This window comes from Clupea harengus, chromosome 17, assembly GCF_900700415.2.
Source record: "Clupea harengus chromosome 17, Ch_v2.0.2, whole genome shotgun sequence".
NCBI classification, from domain to species: domain Eukaryota; kingdom Metazoa; phylum Chordata; class Actinopteri; order Clupeiformes; family Clupeidae; genus Clupea; species Clupea harengus.
In genome coordinates, this window is record NC_045168.1 from 10,712,361 (window position 1) to 10,729,556 (window position 17,196).

The 17,196-nt window shown below is 44.0% G+C and overlaps 1 protein-coding gene across 2 annotated transcripts in view; it reads left to right on the forward strand.

Moving 5' to 3' along the window:
• Positions 1-17,196, forward strand: part of ntng1a (netrin g1a) — a 91,057-nt gene that overhangs the window by 53,879 nt on the left and 19,982 nt on the right. For both annotated transcript variants that reach the window (XM_031583623.2, XM_031583624.2), the window contains exon 4: positions 9,460-9,632. In XM_031583623.2, coding sequence (XP_031439483.1) covers positions 9,460-9,632 — 173 coding nt within the window. The remainder of the gene's footprint in view (positions 1-9,459; positions 9,633-17,196) is intronic.

Genomic DNA, 17,196 nt, shown 5'->3' on the forward strand with positions numbered 1-17,196 from the left:
CTTCTGTGCTCACATTGAAATAGTCAATTTCCTCCATTGTGCTTCGGAGGCCATAGAAAAGGAACTGGTGGTATCCCATGCCTTTGTTTTCTCTTCCTTTTTTCTTTCGTCTTACTTTCTGTCTTCTCTCCATCATTTGGTTGAAGGAGCACATTCTATGTTCTTGGTTGGCCTACTTCAATTAATGGTGGAGCCTTTAGGCCTTCTAACAGGGGGGGCCCCTTTGCTTCATGGCCCCCCCCCCACCACCACCACCCAGGAGGCCACCGAGACTCACCGCTAATCCTCTCTCTGACCTCTTCCTCCATCCCGTCCCATACAGCCTTACACAGTGGCAAGGACGTCTCAGTGTTAGCACACAGCATTAGCACACATCGGTTCATATAAACCCAACCACAGACAGCAGTGGATATATATACACACACACACACACACAGACACATACACAGCTAAAGACAATCTTCACAGCACTGAAAGGCTCCGTGATTTGGACACGGTCTGTTTACTCGAGGCTCATCTTCGGAGAGATTTGCAGCGAGCAAATGCTTGAGTGGGGAGCATTTGGCTCCTCTTGCCGTAATCTGGTTTTTGCGTCGCCCTGTTCACAGTTACATCGCCGGGCTGGATGGGACAGATGAGCGATGCGGCTCGCCGCGCTGCTGGAGGCTGAGTGGTGGTTGGCTCACGACCTCCAGCACATCTGTACCTTTCCTGGAGATTGTGCTGATGGATTAAGAGTCTTTAATCAACGCAGGGGGGAGGCCCTGGCAATCTAGGACTGGCCAACTTAGAGGACTCGCACCATGTGTAGGCCTGGATATCCAGTTCTCTATCTCTCTCTCTCTCTCTCTCTCTCTTTCTCTCTCTCTCTCTCTCTCTCCCTGCTATTCTATTTAAAATACCCCTTCCCTCTCATACCCATTTATATTGTCACATTACATTTCCTAATGTTTTTTCTATGTTCCTCAACGACTCATATTTGAACACTTGCTCACACGTAAAGGCACAAAGACCAATGATGTGTAACACATTAAACACCACCTGCATGGATGCAATTCATTTCTTCAAATCTAGTTGGCATTCAAACGCCCAGCACGTGGTTTTGGATGGCGCAGCAATATATTGCTTTTAAGCCTCATCTCTAGATTGACTATATCATGCAAATACTTGTTTATCAACATGCCTTTAAAGCAGATTTTTTACATTTCTCCTCCGTTGAGTCCCAAATTCGGTGAAAGGTTCATTTGCGGAGGCTAGCCATGGTCCGAGGAGGAGGAGCACTCTGAACAGTAGGTACAGGGGGAGTGTGAACTGACATGTGGCCGGCGTTACTGTTGAATTCCCCCGTGGCTTCCTGCCTTTCAAGCACTACTGAGTCGCACAATGCGGCTGTGACTGACAATAGGGAGAGGTACTGCAGATGAATAAATGCATGACACCGACCATTTTCAAGCCTGCCTTTTTTCCATTCCTTCGCCATGGCACATCTCACACATAAAAGACTGGGGTTTGGCCACTGGAAGGGCGATTTAGGTGGAAAATCTTTTTTTTTTGTCAATGACCAGATATTTCTCTTTTTCCTCAGTGCTATTGGGAAATGGATTTGAAGGTGTTTGTCCGTGTGGCACGGATTTCGCTTTTATTTGCTGACAGTAGAGTTTGGTCATGACATGCCATTTTTTTTCTTTTCTCCAAAGTCAAGGTTATGCTTTTAGGAAGGTCACATTTGTTACAATCCATTGGCCTTCTGAGGGAGAATCCGTATAGCATCTAAAGTAAACTATTACACAAATGAATAAATCAAAACAAAGGCATTCCGAAGAATTTTTCAAATATCTCCACACTTTCGTTCTTTCAATACAGACAGAAGTTCTTCTGAAGATATTCTTCAGACTAAACCCAGTGATCTCTTTGTAAATGTTTCACAAAGGAACCGCGTCCATTCATTTAGACAAAGAGATGAGTGTTGCTTTTTAAAAAACTGTTAGGCCAGCCTGACATTTTCTCTAACAGCCTTCACCCACCACCGGCTACCTTTCTTGTCACTGGTACTTCACCCAGTTCACTGGGGTTGCAGGGGCTGTTGTATCGGTGTGACAATCACTCGATTATATTGAACTGGGGTTGTATGTCAGGTGGTGAAGGCATTCTGATAGACTCCCACTGCAGCATGGCTACACATTCAGGGCTATCTACCATCTACCAGAGGTGTAAAAAGTACTGAAATGTTGTACTCAAGTAAAAGTACAATTACTTTGATGAAATTTTACTTAAGTACAAGTAAAATTACCCATCTAAAAATGTACTCAAGTAAAAGTAAAAAGTGGTTCATTTAAAATGTACTTTAAGTAAAAGTTACTTAGTTACTTTCAACAACTTGATCGGGGCCGCTCCTATATAATGCATAAAAAGGACAAGGGGTCATAAATCCAATACAAAAACTAGTTATTTTTAATTAAAGGAAATCTTTAGAAATATAAGTGCAATGACATTAAACATGTCAAACATTAAACATTAAACTGTAAACACAACATTTAAGAACTTTTGGGAGGACATGTCAAGACATGAACCACATGACAGCTAAAATAAAAAAGTTAAAATGCCGCTGCCCCACTATATTAAAACTTTGGTTACTTTACTTGTGTCCACCTTTAGCGCATTAGTCTACAAACTTCTTGTTGAGTTTGAGCAGCAGCTGATTTTCAAGGTGTGTAGAGTTCATCCGGGCTCGCTTTGCAGTAAACGGCAATCCAGCACAGCCGAAGAGTCACTCGCAGGCGGCCGAGGCAGGTAGGCCAGTATTGAGTTTCAGGGACAGTTTTTTGATATTCTGAAAGGAGTTCAGCAGATCCATATTGACTGAGACACAGGCTAGGTTCCCTTCTAACTCCCCTGTACCTTCTGGACTTCATTGAGGAAAATAAATCATCTTCATCTGATGAATGTTGTCCAACTTGCTTCAGCCCCTACCATCCGGTCAAGATGTTGTCTGACATAGACTAGACCTGTAGAATGACAAACAACAATTCTGACAATGAAGTATTGAGCTGCCACCAAGAGTGCATCTTAACACAGAAATAGCTATAAATAGCTACTTGAGATGACAGACCTACAGTATATATACAGCATGATAACATTATTTTCTATTTCTACATGCATCACAATTCATAATCCTAAATTCTTGCTAACCGAGGCCCCTGAGCATGAACATGAAAGACGTGCACGTTGCAAAGCCACCACATCGTGATAAATTCGAGATAACGACATACACATTGACATTGATTTGTCCAACTGTCTGACAACGATGGTGTGCGCATTCACATCGTTCCTGTTTCAGGGCATGGGAGGCAGCCAAATGATTAGCCTAATATCAGTTTATGCGGTGTATCTTATTGCTGATGACTGATCTGCAGTTTTTAACACAATGTGAGAGACTGAACATAATAATGCTATGAACTAAAACGAATGGAAGACAGGAATGGAATTATTATTAGTCTATTGGATGACGGCTGTTAACAGAAGGATGGGTACATGAGTGTATAGCTAGCCTAGCTAGCCAGCTAGTTGACGTTAGCATACTCAGGGTGGTTGCAAGTGCTAGCCAAAATGAGGCTACAAGTGCCATGACACGCATATTTTGCTTATTGTAGCAAAGCTAATAAACAACAAAAACGCTGTCTGAACTACTAATGGAAAGGGACAAATACTGTACTTACCAACACATGCTTGCGCAGATTTGAAGATTCATTTTTATAAGCAGAAAGTTCTGTCTGGCGGGGCAGGCACAGCTTACACAGCATTATATAGCTGTTGCCTTTTAGGTTGGAAGGCAAACTGCTTGCTGAGTTGTGGATACGGGGTTTCTTCATCTTCTTTCATTTTAACTTGCGGAAAGTTCGGTGCTTCAGCTTGTTGGTCGTCCGCAGCTTGTTGGTAGTCCGCACTATCATCTTCATCCATCTCTATCTCTCGTGACTCGACACCGGCGGCTTGCATCGACTCTATCATCCTCTCTATGCAGCATCCACCACTGCAATGAGAATTGTCGTGCGCGATTCCCACCTTTCGGTTTCCTTTCTTGAACAATGTTTTTTTTTTTACTCAGTAACGGATGTAATTTCCAATGTAGCGAAGTACAATACTTCAGTCAAAATCTACTTAAGTAAAAGTAAAATTACCGATTTCAAAAACTACTTCAAAATTACAAAGTACACAAAAAACGACTCAATTACAGTAACGTGAGTAAATGTAATTTGTTACTTTACACCTCTGCCATCTACAGACAATAGTTACTGTGGTATCGTTCAGTAGATTAGATAGACAGACTAGTCAGAGGTCAGAATGATTTACGTGAAGGGATGAAATATTATGCATACTCTTTATTTATGTATCATATTACATTTTAAACCATAGTCTTTAGTTGACCATATTAAATGCAACACCATACTTTTCGTAATACCCTTTATTTTCTTGATTCTGTTTCTCTAATTTAAATCCCTGTAGCATTTTCCAATACCAGCAGTTGAGTTTAGTTAAAATACTTTGCATTATTAAAATTAAATCGCTCTCCTATGGTTGCTAATTGCGTCTGCTCCAGCACGGGGCTTAAATCATTACCATGCTGGGGCCAAGACATTGTTGTGGTATAGTTCTCTTCAGATCTTAATTGCTTACTGGGTCAAATTAAATATTAGTGAAATTGCCCCTCAAGTCACAGTTAGCTGCTGCTCCGTCAGCATGGTCCAGTAACTGGGGTTAATACAACTACGCTTGTCACAGACCATTTTAGTAAACAAGTCTGCATGTACTGTGGCAGGCCCACTGGAGGCTGGAGGTATGTGTGTGTGTGTGGGGGGGGGAGCTTGCAGTTTGCAGTGTTTCCCTCGGGGCATAAAGATGCCCCCAAACTCAACTTCTCTCCCTGTCAAGACCATACTAGTCAGGGAACGAAAATGGTTGCTAAGGGGCCTTCTTAGGGAGAAATAGCAGCTGTTTCTCACCTCCCATCATGCACTGTGGGCCAACTGAAGGCTTTTCAAGAAGCAATTAGGGCAAACAGTAGTGATGGTGGGATCTGTTTATCACTAATGTGGGCTGACGTGTGGAAGTGGAGCTCTTCGGTGTCATTTGAAGACATGATAAGGCTCAAAGGCGCTTTGAGAGCTGTTTGTGCAGAGGGACGGGGCATTATGGAATAACGTTGTCAGTGCCAAGTACATCCTATTTACCTACTTACTTGTGCCACTCCCAGGAATCACATTCCTATAAATCTATTTCAGTTTCTTTGTAGATAACGGGGTGAGTTATGTGAATGAGTGTGGCTGTGTGTGCATGTGCATGTGCATGTGTGTGTGTCCTCACGCACATACCCATGTCTTTAAGTGTGCACATTAGTGGAGACTTTGTGCGTGCTAAATTGGGCAAACATTTATTTGCATTTAAGAGCATTTGACCCATTTCATTTTCCAGCAATAACACCTGCACATTTGATTAAATGTAATTGCCGCACTAACTTAGCTCACTTTAAGACGTTGTAGTATTTACTGCACTCGAATGGCTTGGATCAGCCTAGTTAGGTGTGCATGTGTGAGCCTCGTTCGTGAGTAATTATGATTAATTATCCACTGATAGATCCGTCCACAGAAATTAACAGATGTGAAAAATTGCCTCCACTCTTTTACCCTGACAAAAGCACGGGAAAGAGAGAGACAAGACAAAGTAATGCTGGTAATGTTTCTAAAGATATTCTCTTCCTTCGGAGAGGGCTGCAAGGTATAGCGTTCTTGATTTTTGCCAATAAAATTGGTAGAGAAAGTGCAATGTACTTTCACCTGCCCTTACTCAGTCACAGTTCCATTACTTTGGAGGTCAGACTTCTTTGCTTCAGGCAAGACAAGTGGGGAAGTGCACGTTTGCTATTCAACAGTTTCTATGGAAGATAAATAAATAACTCATCCCTTTTGACAACGTGACTCTCTGCCTCATACATTTCAAAGAGAACTCTAAAAAAACAAACTTTTTCTTTCTTTTCTGCTTCAGTTATGCTTTAAAGAGGCCTTTGACAGAGAGTGAGAAGTGTGGCGATGATTACCACCGCAGTGCGCTAACCTGTCATGGCGGTGTGAGTTCTCAGTCCCATGGGCAGTTTCATGAATACATATTATGACCTCCACCAGACACGTGTTTGCATTCCCAATAGCGCTTCAGGCTAAGTTTCTCAGACACTGTGGCACTGAAGGAACAAAACATGATTCTTTAGCAATGACCCTTTTTTTCAAAGTGGAGGGAAACTGCACGGGAAGCTGGCACACCTTGATTGAAATGGAAAAATAAAAGTCTGTTGTGAACAGGGAGCCCATGAGAACTGAGCCTGTCATTAAATAGAGTTTTATCCCGTCACCCGTTTAGAAGGCAGTGCACTCTCAAGGTGACAGGTCTAGAGCAATAGCATTCTTTTGCTAATTCTGATGTAACCATGCCGACAGAAGAAAAAAACAAGTCCTTAGGCCCACAGCAGGACCCCCCTCTCCTCCCTTGTTAGGGAAGGTGGCATGGCTTCAAATTGAGAGGTTTTGAGTCTCAAGGAAATCCAAAGGTTGCCTGCCAAACTAACAGCTCACGATGGACTCACAGAGATCACCAACAAGATGAGTCAGTAAGCACGAGAGCTGTCTCCTCTCTATTTCGGTCACATGGCGCATTAAGCAGAATTACACAAATGAACAAAATGTCCCTCTATTTGCCTTTATTGTGTGGGGATCATTTGTTGAGAATTGTAAATGGAGTGAATTTGGGATAATATCTACACAGTTGATAGTGTGTTTGCATTTTACGTTCAGTGCCTCACTGCAATATTCTTAGGATATCAACACCCAGTGGCCCACAGCAGTAACGAGTGAATATCACAGTTGGCTATTGCAGCAACCCAGATTACCCCTTTTCATCTGATTTGTGGTTATGTGTTTCCAGGCCTTGGGGTTGATTTGATGATGTGTACCCCACTTTGCGCCTCCGCTCTCCATCCCCCCCAAAAATTAAAGTTCCCCCTGATAATGAGATGCAAAGCACAGCTCTGGAGAGTAATGACCCATCACTTATCCAGGGTGGGGGTACCTGCGGTGCCTGAGGAGCCATCCGTCAGAGACAGCATCACTCATGCAGGCCACTCCTACAAAGCATGCGGTGAGCATAATGTCTCCAATAATAGCCGCCCATAGTCATGCTGAGAGCGTTTAACACCGTGGGGCCCATTTTTTACTCACATAGCATAATTGCCATGGCGACCGAGTCTGCCCCGCCAGTCTTGGCGCAGATAATGGGCGAGAGTTAGCTTGGAGCAAGTGATTGGGTTTCCGAGCTGTTTGTTGTTCTAGATTGTCATATTTATCTGCCGGATCAGCCTAAGCATCTTAAGGCTAGCTGTGACCGGATCAACAACACCAGCTGTCGCTTAAAACTATCCTCGTTGGAGAGTGTACAGTCTGCTCTCTCTCTCTCTCACTCTCTCACTCTCTCTCTCTCTCTCTCTCTCTCTTTCCTTTCAGCATATTCTACCAATCATCTTGTAAAAGAAGGGGGGGGGGGATTCAAAATCGCCTGAAGATGTGTTTTCTAAGAACAGGTTTCAAGCACTGCCAGCCATCCTCGTAGTATTTCCTATGCGCCGAAGGACTCTTTCACCATTTCCTCTCCCTCGTATTAATTTGCGGTGACAATAATCAGGGCAGCGCTGTGCAATTACTGTGAGGCCCATGAAGACGGATCGGCCTTTTAAGGGGCTGGGAAGACGTCTGCTCCCATGGATGGGGCTTGAATGGGAGGGGCGGAGGGAGGGGGGGATTTAGTGAGCCTGAACCTCCGCCTGGGCTGCTGGGAGATGCACCAGTCACCACTGCACTGCACATGTGACCCCCCCCCTCCACCACTGCACTGGACATGTGACCCCCCCACCCCTCCACCACTGCACTGCACATGTGACTCCCCCTCCGCCACCCCACACCAGCCACCACTGCACTGCACATGTGACTCCCCCCTCCACCACTGCACTGCACATGTGACCCCCCCTCCACCACTGCACTGCACATGTGACTCCCCCTTCGCCACCCCACACCAGCTCCCAGATGGGGAGTACAGTTACCAACAGTCTCCAATACACACACAACCTCCTTACCTTCCCTCCTTTGTGCTGGCGAGAGGTTTGTCTGTATGATCAACACAGTGGTGACCTTTGCTCTGTTGCACCATAATCAATGGCATTGTGTTTTTTTCCTGTACTTAGAGAGACAGTTTGGAAAGCTAGGACTTTGTGTCTGGAAGTGATTTGAGGTAAATCCATTGGCTGAGGGTTTTTTTTTGGTTGGTTGTTTTTTTTCTGGCTCTCGCAAACTCTGTAATGAATATGTAGTAGCTCAGCTCAGAACACCCCCTCATGAGGTTTTGAATCTGAAATTATATGGATGTGCCATTAAGACACGGCTCATTTTGGTGGCAACCCAATTTGTTTTCATGTAACACCATTTTTACTCTTCTGCTCTGGTGCTTATTAAATATGCAATTAACACACAACAACTTCACAGGAAGTTTGATCATTCCTTTTAACTCTCTCTATGAATTAATCACAAAACCTCCAGGAAAAAATGGTATTAGGAGTTTTTCACACTACAAAATAACTTACAATAAACTGATAACGTCTGACGAATGATTACTGTAATAATACGGTGCAGCCCGTGTAATGTATTTGTGCTGTCGTCAGTAGGATTTAAGGGTCCACCGTTTTAAGCTAACAACATGGCTAAGCTTCTTTAGCGAGACCTCATTATGTTTTAATTTATCATTTAGCATGCCCCGGTAACCCTGTCCCCAGCTAGTCCCCAATGCTTGCAGCCTTATCAGAGACCTATGAGCCTTTCCAGGGACTTTTAAATCTCCCTTTACCCTCCCTGCATTATGCGATTCCTCTGCGCTTGTTCCATTTAGCATCTTTAGCTTTTTTTCCCTGTGCCGTTCACTGCCAATGCGACCTCACAGCAATTATGCATTCTCCTGAGGGACAATTAGGAGCCCGTTATCTTTTGCCGAATGGGGAAAACAGAGGAAGGAGGGAAAAATATATAATGAGGCAGATGTTTTTTGCTTTGTTTTTTGCTGAATTCTTGGTATTATATGCAAGCTTTGTTTTGAAGTTCGCCTCTTTTTTTTTCAGACGACTTAAGATACCACCTCGTGCAGCGTGCGTGCACACTTCTAGCCATACAGAACAACTTGTAGAAATGCTCATTTTTCCCAAGGTCATGCCGGCCTTGGTTTGTGTTTCGCACATCTAGCCCTCATGTTTCCAGTAGTAACATCGTGAGGTTGAAAGCCTCACCGAAAAAATCAATGGTAAAAAAAAAGAGAAAGGTATTTATTTATAGATTACATACATTTTTAATTCTTTACTTGTCTCTCTTCCCTTAACAGATGCAAGTGCAACCTTCACGCCAACAGCTGCGTGTTTGATAAGGACAAGCTGGCTTGTGAGTGTGAGCACAACACTACAGGGCCCGACTGTGGCCGCTGTAAGAGGAGCTACCAGGGCCGGGCTTGGAGTGCCGGCTCCTATCTCCCCATTCCCAAGGGCACTGCCAATATCTGTGAGTAGCTCCACATACCGTCATTCACACAGAGAGGGACCTGTGCCTGAAATGAGATCTGTAGGTCTTGGACTTGTGTGCTGTTAGCTTGTATGCTGTATCTACCGATCGATCGATCGATCGACCTATCTATCTATCTACCGATCGATCTATCTATCTATATATATATCTACCGATATATCTATCTATCTATCTATCCCTTAGTGTCCGTCTCACTGTGTTTCTCGCTTACTGTTTGTCAAGGACATGAGAGTTTTGTTTACTACAATGCGAGGCAGGGGAGTGGTCTTTGTTCAGGGGTCGGCGAGGTGTTAGAAAGGTATTTTTGAAGTTAGTGCTCTCGTATTGTGGAGCACATTTTGTGGATGTTACGTTGGCAACCCTGTTTTTTGAAAGCTCTCTGTCTGTGTATTGTCAAGGACAACTTCCACACAGGCAGGCACGAATCCAAGTTATTTTCAATTAAGACCATGGACAATGTCAGTTCTCTCCACTTCTTTCTTTCTTTCTTCACTTCTCACAGCTCTCTACCATCCCCCATCTATATGTATGACTGTCTGTGTCTGTGTGTCTGTTTCTCTTTACATTTTTCAGGACATAAATAAATTGGTAGTATTAAATCATTTCTGTTGCACTAACTAGTTGTTATGCCTGATAATGATGTGGGACTACTTCTATTCTACTACTACTATTCTACTACTATTCCTATGTGAAATTAGAACAGAGGAGAGGTATAAGAGGGGTCTCAATATACCAGCACGCCACAGGAAAAACCCAGCTGTCAAATGTTGACAGTCCGACAGGGGGACTGCTGGCCTTTAGAAATGTAATGCAGTCCTTGAGAGCCTACGTGCACCTTTCAGGCAGCTCAGTGCTGTCCAGATGGTGAGAGATGGCAACTGTAGGCCCCCTAAACACCACATTATCCCATAAGTAAGTGACTGCCATTAAAGCAATGCCATATGGTGGTTGAGCTCAATATGACGTCATTGTCTTATTTATAACATGCTTACAACACATTAATAACTTCTTTGGTATTTTTGCACTGCTTGTGCCATTGCTACGTCCACTCCTGCTTTGTCACTCTGTTATGGTCCCACGGCCATATTATAAGTCCAAGGGAAATTCAAGGCAGCCGTATCAAAAGTGAGATTGACAGGCGGATATTAAATGAAGGCCTAACACAGAGACACACACACACACCCACTCACACACACACACACTTCCTCAGCCTCCAACTGCAGTAAAGTAGGAATCCCAGAATCCCTTACTTCCTGTGTGTTATTGTTCTCTTGGTTGGGCTTGAGTTAAAAGAAAAAAATCTATAATGCAATAATGCTAGAAAAAAAGCCAGGGAGGGGTACCCCCCTCCCCCTCCTCCCTTTGGAATAAAAATAATATATGTCTCTGACAGAAAAACCTCCATGCGCTATTTGTAATTCTAAAAACCTGATCAAACTCGTTCTCATTTTTTTCTGTTTGTGATATGCCGAGCATATGGTGGCCCCTATTGAGACAAATTAGAGCGAGATGGAAACTTAATTAAGATTTAATATCTTTTTATGATATACATCAAGTCATCTGATGTGGTAATGAGGCCAATGAATCATTTGCTACGCGCGATGCTACACGGCATCCCTTCCTTGCCACATAAATACATATATGTGACACCGTCAGTTCTGAAGCAATAAGTAGGCTTTCCTTCTGGACAGTATTAAGTTTAAATTAAACTGCGTGTTGGTTTACAGAGAAATCAGAGTAACGGACCGCCACACACAGCACTTGGTTTGATACAGTTGAGTTTACTGGTTTTAGGATTGGACAAGATTCAGCCGGAATGAAGAGTTCACAATAGCTCTGTCACCCACGGCTGGAGAACGCATTCTAAATTTTACATGTGATCATAATGGTTTATAAGTCCAGTCTTCACTGAGGGCCTCCAGGTATACGCCTCTCTGTGACTTGCATGTTTTAGTCGTAATTTCTGGCCTGACAATTAAGTTTCTGTGAGTCTCCAACTCCCTTCTTACAGATAGTTTCCCTATCTCATCTGTCTCCTGCCCAGGCTGCCCTATGACCTTGGAATTTATGTCACTGGTCATTCTAAACTTGAAAGCATGTGCTTTGAATGTTATCTTAGGCCCCTCTGTCTGAAACCTGTTTTCCAACTGCCTTTAGTTATACTGGTTAAATGGGCATAGAAATAAAATGTTAATAAATTCATACCTAAACTGAATTTATCTTTCAACAGCAGCGGGTCGAACTGACAAAGAGGAGGAGTGGGACATGTGCAGCAGAGAGAGAGAGAGAGAGAGAGAGAGAGAGAGAGAGAGAAGGAGAGTGAAAGAGAGAGAGAAGGAGAGAGAGAGAGAGAGAGAGAGAGAGAAGGAGAGAGGAAGAGAGAGAGAGAAAGAGAAAGAAAGAGAGAGAAAGAGAGAGAAAGAGAGAGAGAGAGAATTCAATTCAATTCAATTCAATTTTATTTATATAGCGCCATAACAATACAATTGTCTCTAGGCGCTTTACAGAGCCCAGAGCCTGAACCCCCTTAGTGCAAGCACATTGGCAACACGGGCAAGAAAAAACTCCCTGTTAGTCAGGAAGGAACCTTAAGCAGAACCACGGCACATAAGGGGGGACCCATCTGCTTGAGGTCGGCCGGGTGGAGATAGGAAGGGGGGATGGGGGAGGGTTGTGTGGCAGAAGGGGATGGGAAACAACAGGTGTTGTACATATCCTGCATTTGGTAGGTGTACATAATATATATACAGACATCCGGTGGTAAATACATGATACAAACAAGACCAGTTTAGTGGGTATACACTGTGCTCAAAGATTTACTGTTACAGGGGTAAGGGGAGTAGGAACAGAAGGCTCCCTGGATATCACTCTCTGTCTGGCCTCCTGCTGCCTGCTGGGAGGGACGCGTGCTCTCTGTCTGTGTCAGGGGACCGAGGCAGGAGTAGAGAAGAGAGAAGAGAAAGAGAGGGATGCGTTGCAGGAGTGGAGGGGAGAGAATAGAAAGAGGGATGTGTTGCAGGAGTGGAGGGGAGAGAAGAGAAAGAGAGGGATGCATTGCAGGAGTGGAGGGGAGAGAAGAGAAAGAGAGGGATGCATTGCAGGAGTGGAGGGGAGAGAAGAGAAAGAGAGGGATGTGTTGCAGGAGTGGAGGGGAGAGAAGAGAAAGAGAGGGACGCATGGCAGGAGTGCAGGGGAGAGAAGAGAAAGAGAGGGACGCATTGCAGGAGTGGAGGGGAGAGAAGAGAAAGAGAGGGATGTGTTGCAGGAGTGGAGGGGAGAGAAGAGAAAGAGAGGGACGCATGGCAGGAGTGCAGGGGAGAGAAGAGAAAGAGAGGGATAATTTTCACAATTACTCCTGGCAGTCCATTTCAAGTAAAGGCAAGAGGAGGTGGTGAGGGAGGCGCCACTGTTTTATGTACTTATCGCTCGGGAAGAATTTATTCCACAAGTGTCCGTCCTGCTGGAGCATGTTGCTGCTTTGTCTGCCCCAAATGCATTTGGATAAATTTGGACGTTCCTTGAATCCTTTGACTTTATGTCATGTACTTCTCTTGCAGTTTTTATTGCATCCTCAGTGTAGTTTCCTAGACATTAGACCAGGTCACTACATTAGACCAGTTCTTATTGCATCCTCATTGTAGTTTCCTAGACATTAGACCAGGTTTCTCAATGACATAACTAAGGTAAAGTAGAACTTATAGTCATATTTTCAGCTGCAGTCTAAAGAACCAGGATTTATTACCTTGTTGCCAAATTATTATGAAAGGTTCATACCTTATAACAACATCCAAAATAATATATTACATTATGAGCAGTTATCACAAATTGGGCTTCCAAATACAAGGTCCGAAATGTAATAACTTAAATTATATTATGGGCTGGTTATTTGATCACATTTTAGGTTGAAGGAGATGCATACATATAATAACCTCCACAAATTGTAAGCACCAAGAATTTCCCTATAATGTGAATAATATGAATGAATAATGCAGACAAATTGCAGACCAATAATACATGCTCATTTTGAAAACCTTCACCTAAGTCAGTAATGCACAGAATTAAAGAAAAATATTGTCTTGAATTCTTACAAACCAAGCTTTATCTCCCCTAGTCCATGGCATGTCAGCCCTGTCTGTCTTTTTGAGGACTTGGAAACAATCAATTATACCACACACACACACACACACACACACACACACACACACACACACACACACACACACACACACACAGTCTTACTTTTACTCAGTGTTGGAAAAGTATCTTCAACCGCAGTATCTATTTCCCCTTGTGTGTGCTTTTGGATACTGTGAAGCGTACTTCATGTGCAGTCTTCACACAGTTGTTCAGTGGCTTGGGGAAACACCACTGACTACGATCCTGCTGGTTCGAGTGGGTTTAAACTGTGCTTGTAAAATTTTGAATAAAGCTGGCCTGTCATTGTAAATCAGCCAGATATCAAAGCAGTCAGCACAGAAAACAACCCAGTGCAGATTTCACACGGGGGGCTTAACACTCATCTTGACCTTGGTCTTTGTCCACAGGGATAAAAGCTGAACACGATACTAGCTTTCACATGTCATCAATTTTACAGTTTTTTTACCATGTAACTATTTTCCATTACAGTTGTCTTTTCGAATGCAAAACCCAGCTAACAAGGTTTATAAAGATTATATTAAAAGGAAATATACAACACACTGTTCAGATTGGCAGGAATAAGCGATAAACTCTAGAGAGAGATTTCATGGAATATGATATTTGCATACTGAATACACTGCAGACAGAATAGGTATAGATATAAAATGAAATAAAGAATAACAAACTTTAATACTCTTTATGACGGAGCATCTGTTGATGGACTTCACAGAGGGTGAGTGATTATCGGCATAAGTGTATTCTGCAACCGATCGCAGATCACTGCCTTTTTTTCAGGGATGGGGGGGAGGAGGAGGGGAGTTGGATTTTTAATTAGCGAACATTAGCGCAGAGCTGCCAGATGTCAGTGCGCCTCCATGCCATTGTTATCCGTGCGTCCTTGAATCAAAAAGCTGCAGTTCAGAGGCGAAACGCAGGACAGATGTAGACCCCCCCCCCCTCCCCCCTCCCCCTCCCCACCCACTCCTGTTCTCAGCTCGCATTTCATCTTGCCACTTGAAGAGAGAAGCAGATGGGAGGAGACTAGTGACCAGTACCTGGTCTACCTGGTCCATGTCAACAACCCCTATGTCTCAATTCAAAGGCACACACACACACACACAAACACACACAAGCACAGGCCTGATACAACAAGAAGTTACTAAATGCTTTCTCTCTCTCTCCTGTCATTCTCTCTCGCTTTCTCTCTCTTTCTCTCTCCTTTAAGTGTGTGATCTTGAACTGTAATTACCGGTGTCCTCCACATTAGTCTCTCGAGCACATGAAGCTTGAGGTAATTACGGCACCATCGAAAAGGCCAGGTGGCCATCTTGTTCACGGTGCAAAAAGGAAGGTGGTTTTATAAGGACGTATGCATTATCTGATTTATTCTGTTCAGTGAGTTTGTCTTTCGGAACTTCCGTTAGTCCCACAATCCAGCAGCCATAGCACCTATGGCAGCCCATTTTCAAAGTACATTTTATTTTCTTTCAGTTTTTTTCTTTTGCATTTGCCTTGTAGTATTAAACATAAGCTCACACCTTCTCTATGTCAAAGTTGCAGTATCTCTCATGCTCAAGCTCCCTTTTTTTTGGAGGGGGGGGGGGGGGTTGCTTTATGCGCTCATTATTTCCCCCTGAGACCCATCTTGTTTACTTTGCCCCCCACTACACCCCACCCCTCTCGCTCTCTGCAGCTGAAACAGTTATCTCTCTTTCAAATATTTGTTTCTTCTGTCTCTGGATTTTTCCACCGTGTGCCTGTAGTCACATTCCGTGAATCCTAACCACGCCACAGACTCAGTGCAGCTACTTTAACACTTGCCACCTTCAATACATATCTATTCCATTCTCCCCCCCCTTAAGGCATTCAGATGGAGCTGGAAGGTATTGCGGCACGGGCCAGTATAATTTCGCTCCGGAGGAATTCCTGTGGAATTATTCAGGGGTGACTCGCGGTGTGGCTGGGTGAGATCCTTCCCGGTCCTTGCGTAGCCACATAGTGTTGGCAGTTCTTGTCATGGGCTCTGGCGAAGGGAAGCATGATGGATTGCCAGGAGATGACGGCAGCCAGGGAACGTAATTACCAACTTTGCCTGCAGTGAAAATTTAGGAGATAAGCACTCCCTCTATCTCTTTTCTCTTTCTCTCTCTCTCTCTCTCTCTCTCACTCTCTCTCTCTCTCTCTTTCGCTGCGCTGAGCAGGTGCAAAAAAAGACATCCAAGATATTGTCAAGGTCACCGTGCGATTTTCTTTTCTAAACACCTTAATGAGGCCAACAGGCATTTCAATGACACAAGCAAAAACAAGAGGGGTGAATGAAATCAATAATAGCACAACCTGGGGCTAAGGTGGCCCGTTCCTTCTCCCCAATCAGAAAGTGGTTAATTGGCAGATCAGCTGTCCAGTGAGAGGCAAGCAAAGGAGTTGCATTCTGGGTGTTAGGCAATTGCAGTGCTGAGAGTGAGGCATGTGGGCCAAGAGAAGAGCTTGATGTAGGCCAGGACCGATCGGGTCTTACCCGGTGAGGGTTAATTGCCTTCTGTCAAGCACTGGGACAACACCTGATAAATGGGGAAAAAACATGTGTTTAGGTGTGTGTGTGTGTGTGAGTGCAGGTAAGGTGATGAGGGAAGGAAAATGGAGTGTTTTCTGTTTCTGTTTTTTTTTCTGTTTTCCGTTGCCTATTGTAATGGAAAAATACACAGATTTATTTGGAGGTAGGGAAATGCAGTTCAATTCTTTTGTCATATGAAATATGGATGACAGATGATGATGGAGTTACTGTGGCATTCAGGGTTTTGTTGTTATTGTGTGTGTGTGTGTGTGTGTGTGTGTGTGTGTGTGTGTGTGTGTGTGTGTGTGTGTGTGTATGTGTGTGTGTATGTGTGTGTGTGTGTGTGTGTGTGTGTGTGTGTGTGTGTGTGTGTGTGTGTGTGTGTGTGTGTGTGTGTATACGTATGTGTGTGTGTGAGCCTTTTTCAGACTTTCTACTAACGCGTACACAATATATGTGTGTGCCCATGCGTGAGTGCACACACCTAGGCATATGGCACATAGATGTTGTTCTGGTGTTGTTCCTTCCTGAAGCAAGCCCTCATCTCACCGGTCAGCCTTGCCTGACACTCGCTCGCCGAGACAGCTGACCAAGGGCTGTAGAACAGATGATAAAAATCAATGGAGCGCTCCATAAACATAAGAAGCCCTAATGACCTCCCTACACCACAGCACACAATTAGGGGCCTGCCAAGGGGCCGTAATCGAAGGCACTGGGCGGGAGCGGACGAGATTGAAAACTATTGGGATCGAGGATTAATCTAATTAAAGTGACACGAGATAGCTAGCATCTGTCTCCTGGCTGACGCGTGTCCATAAAGCAGAAGAATTACACAGAACAGCAGGCTACGCT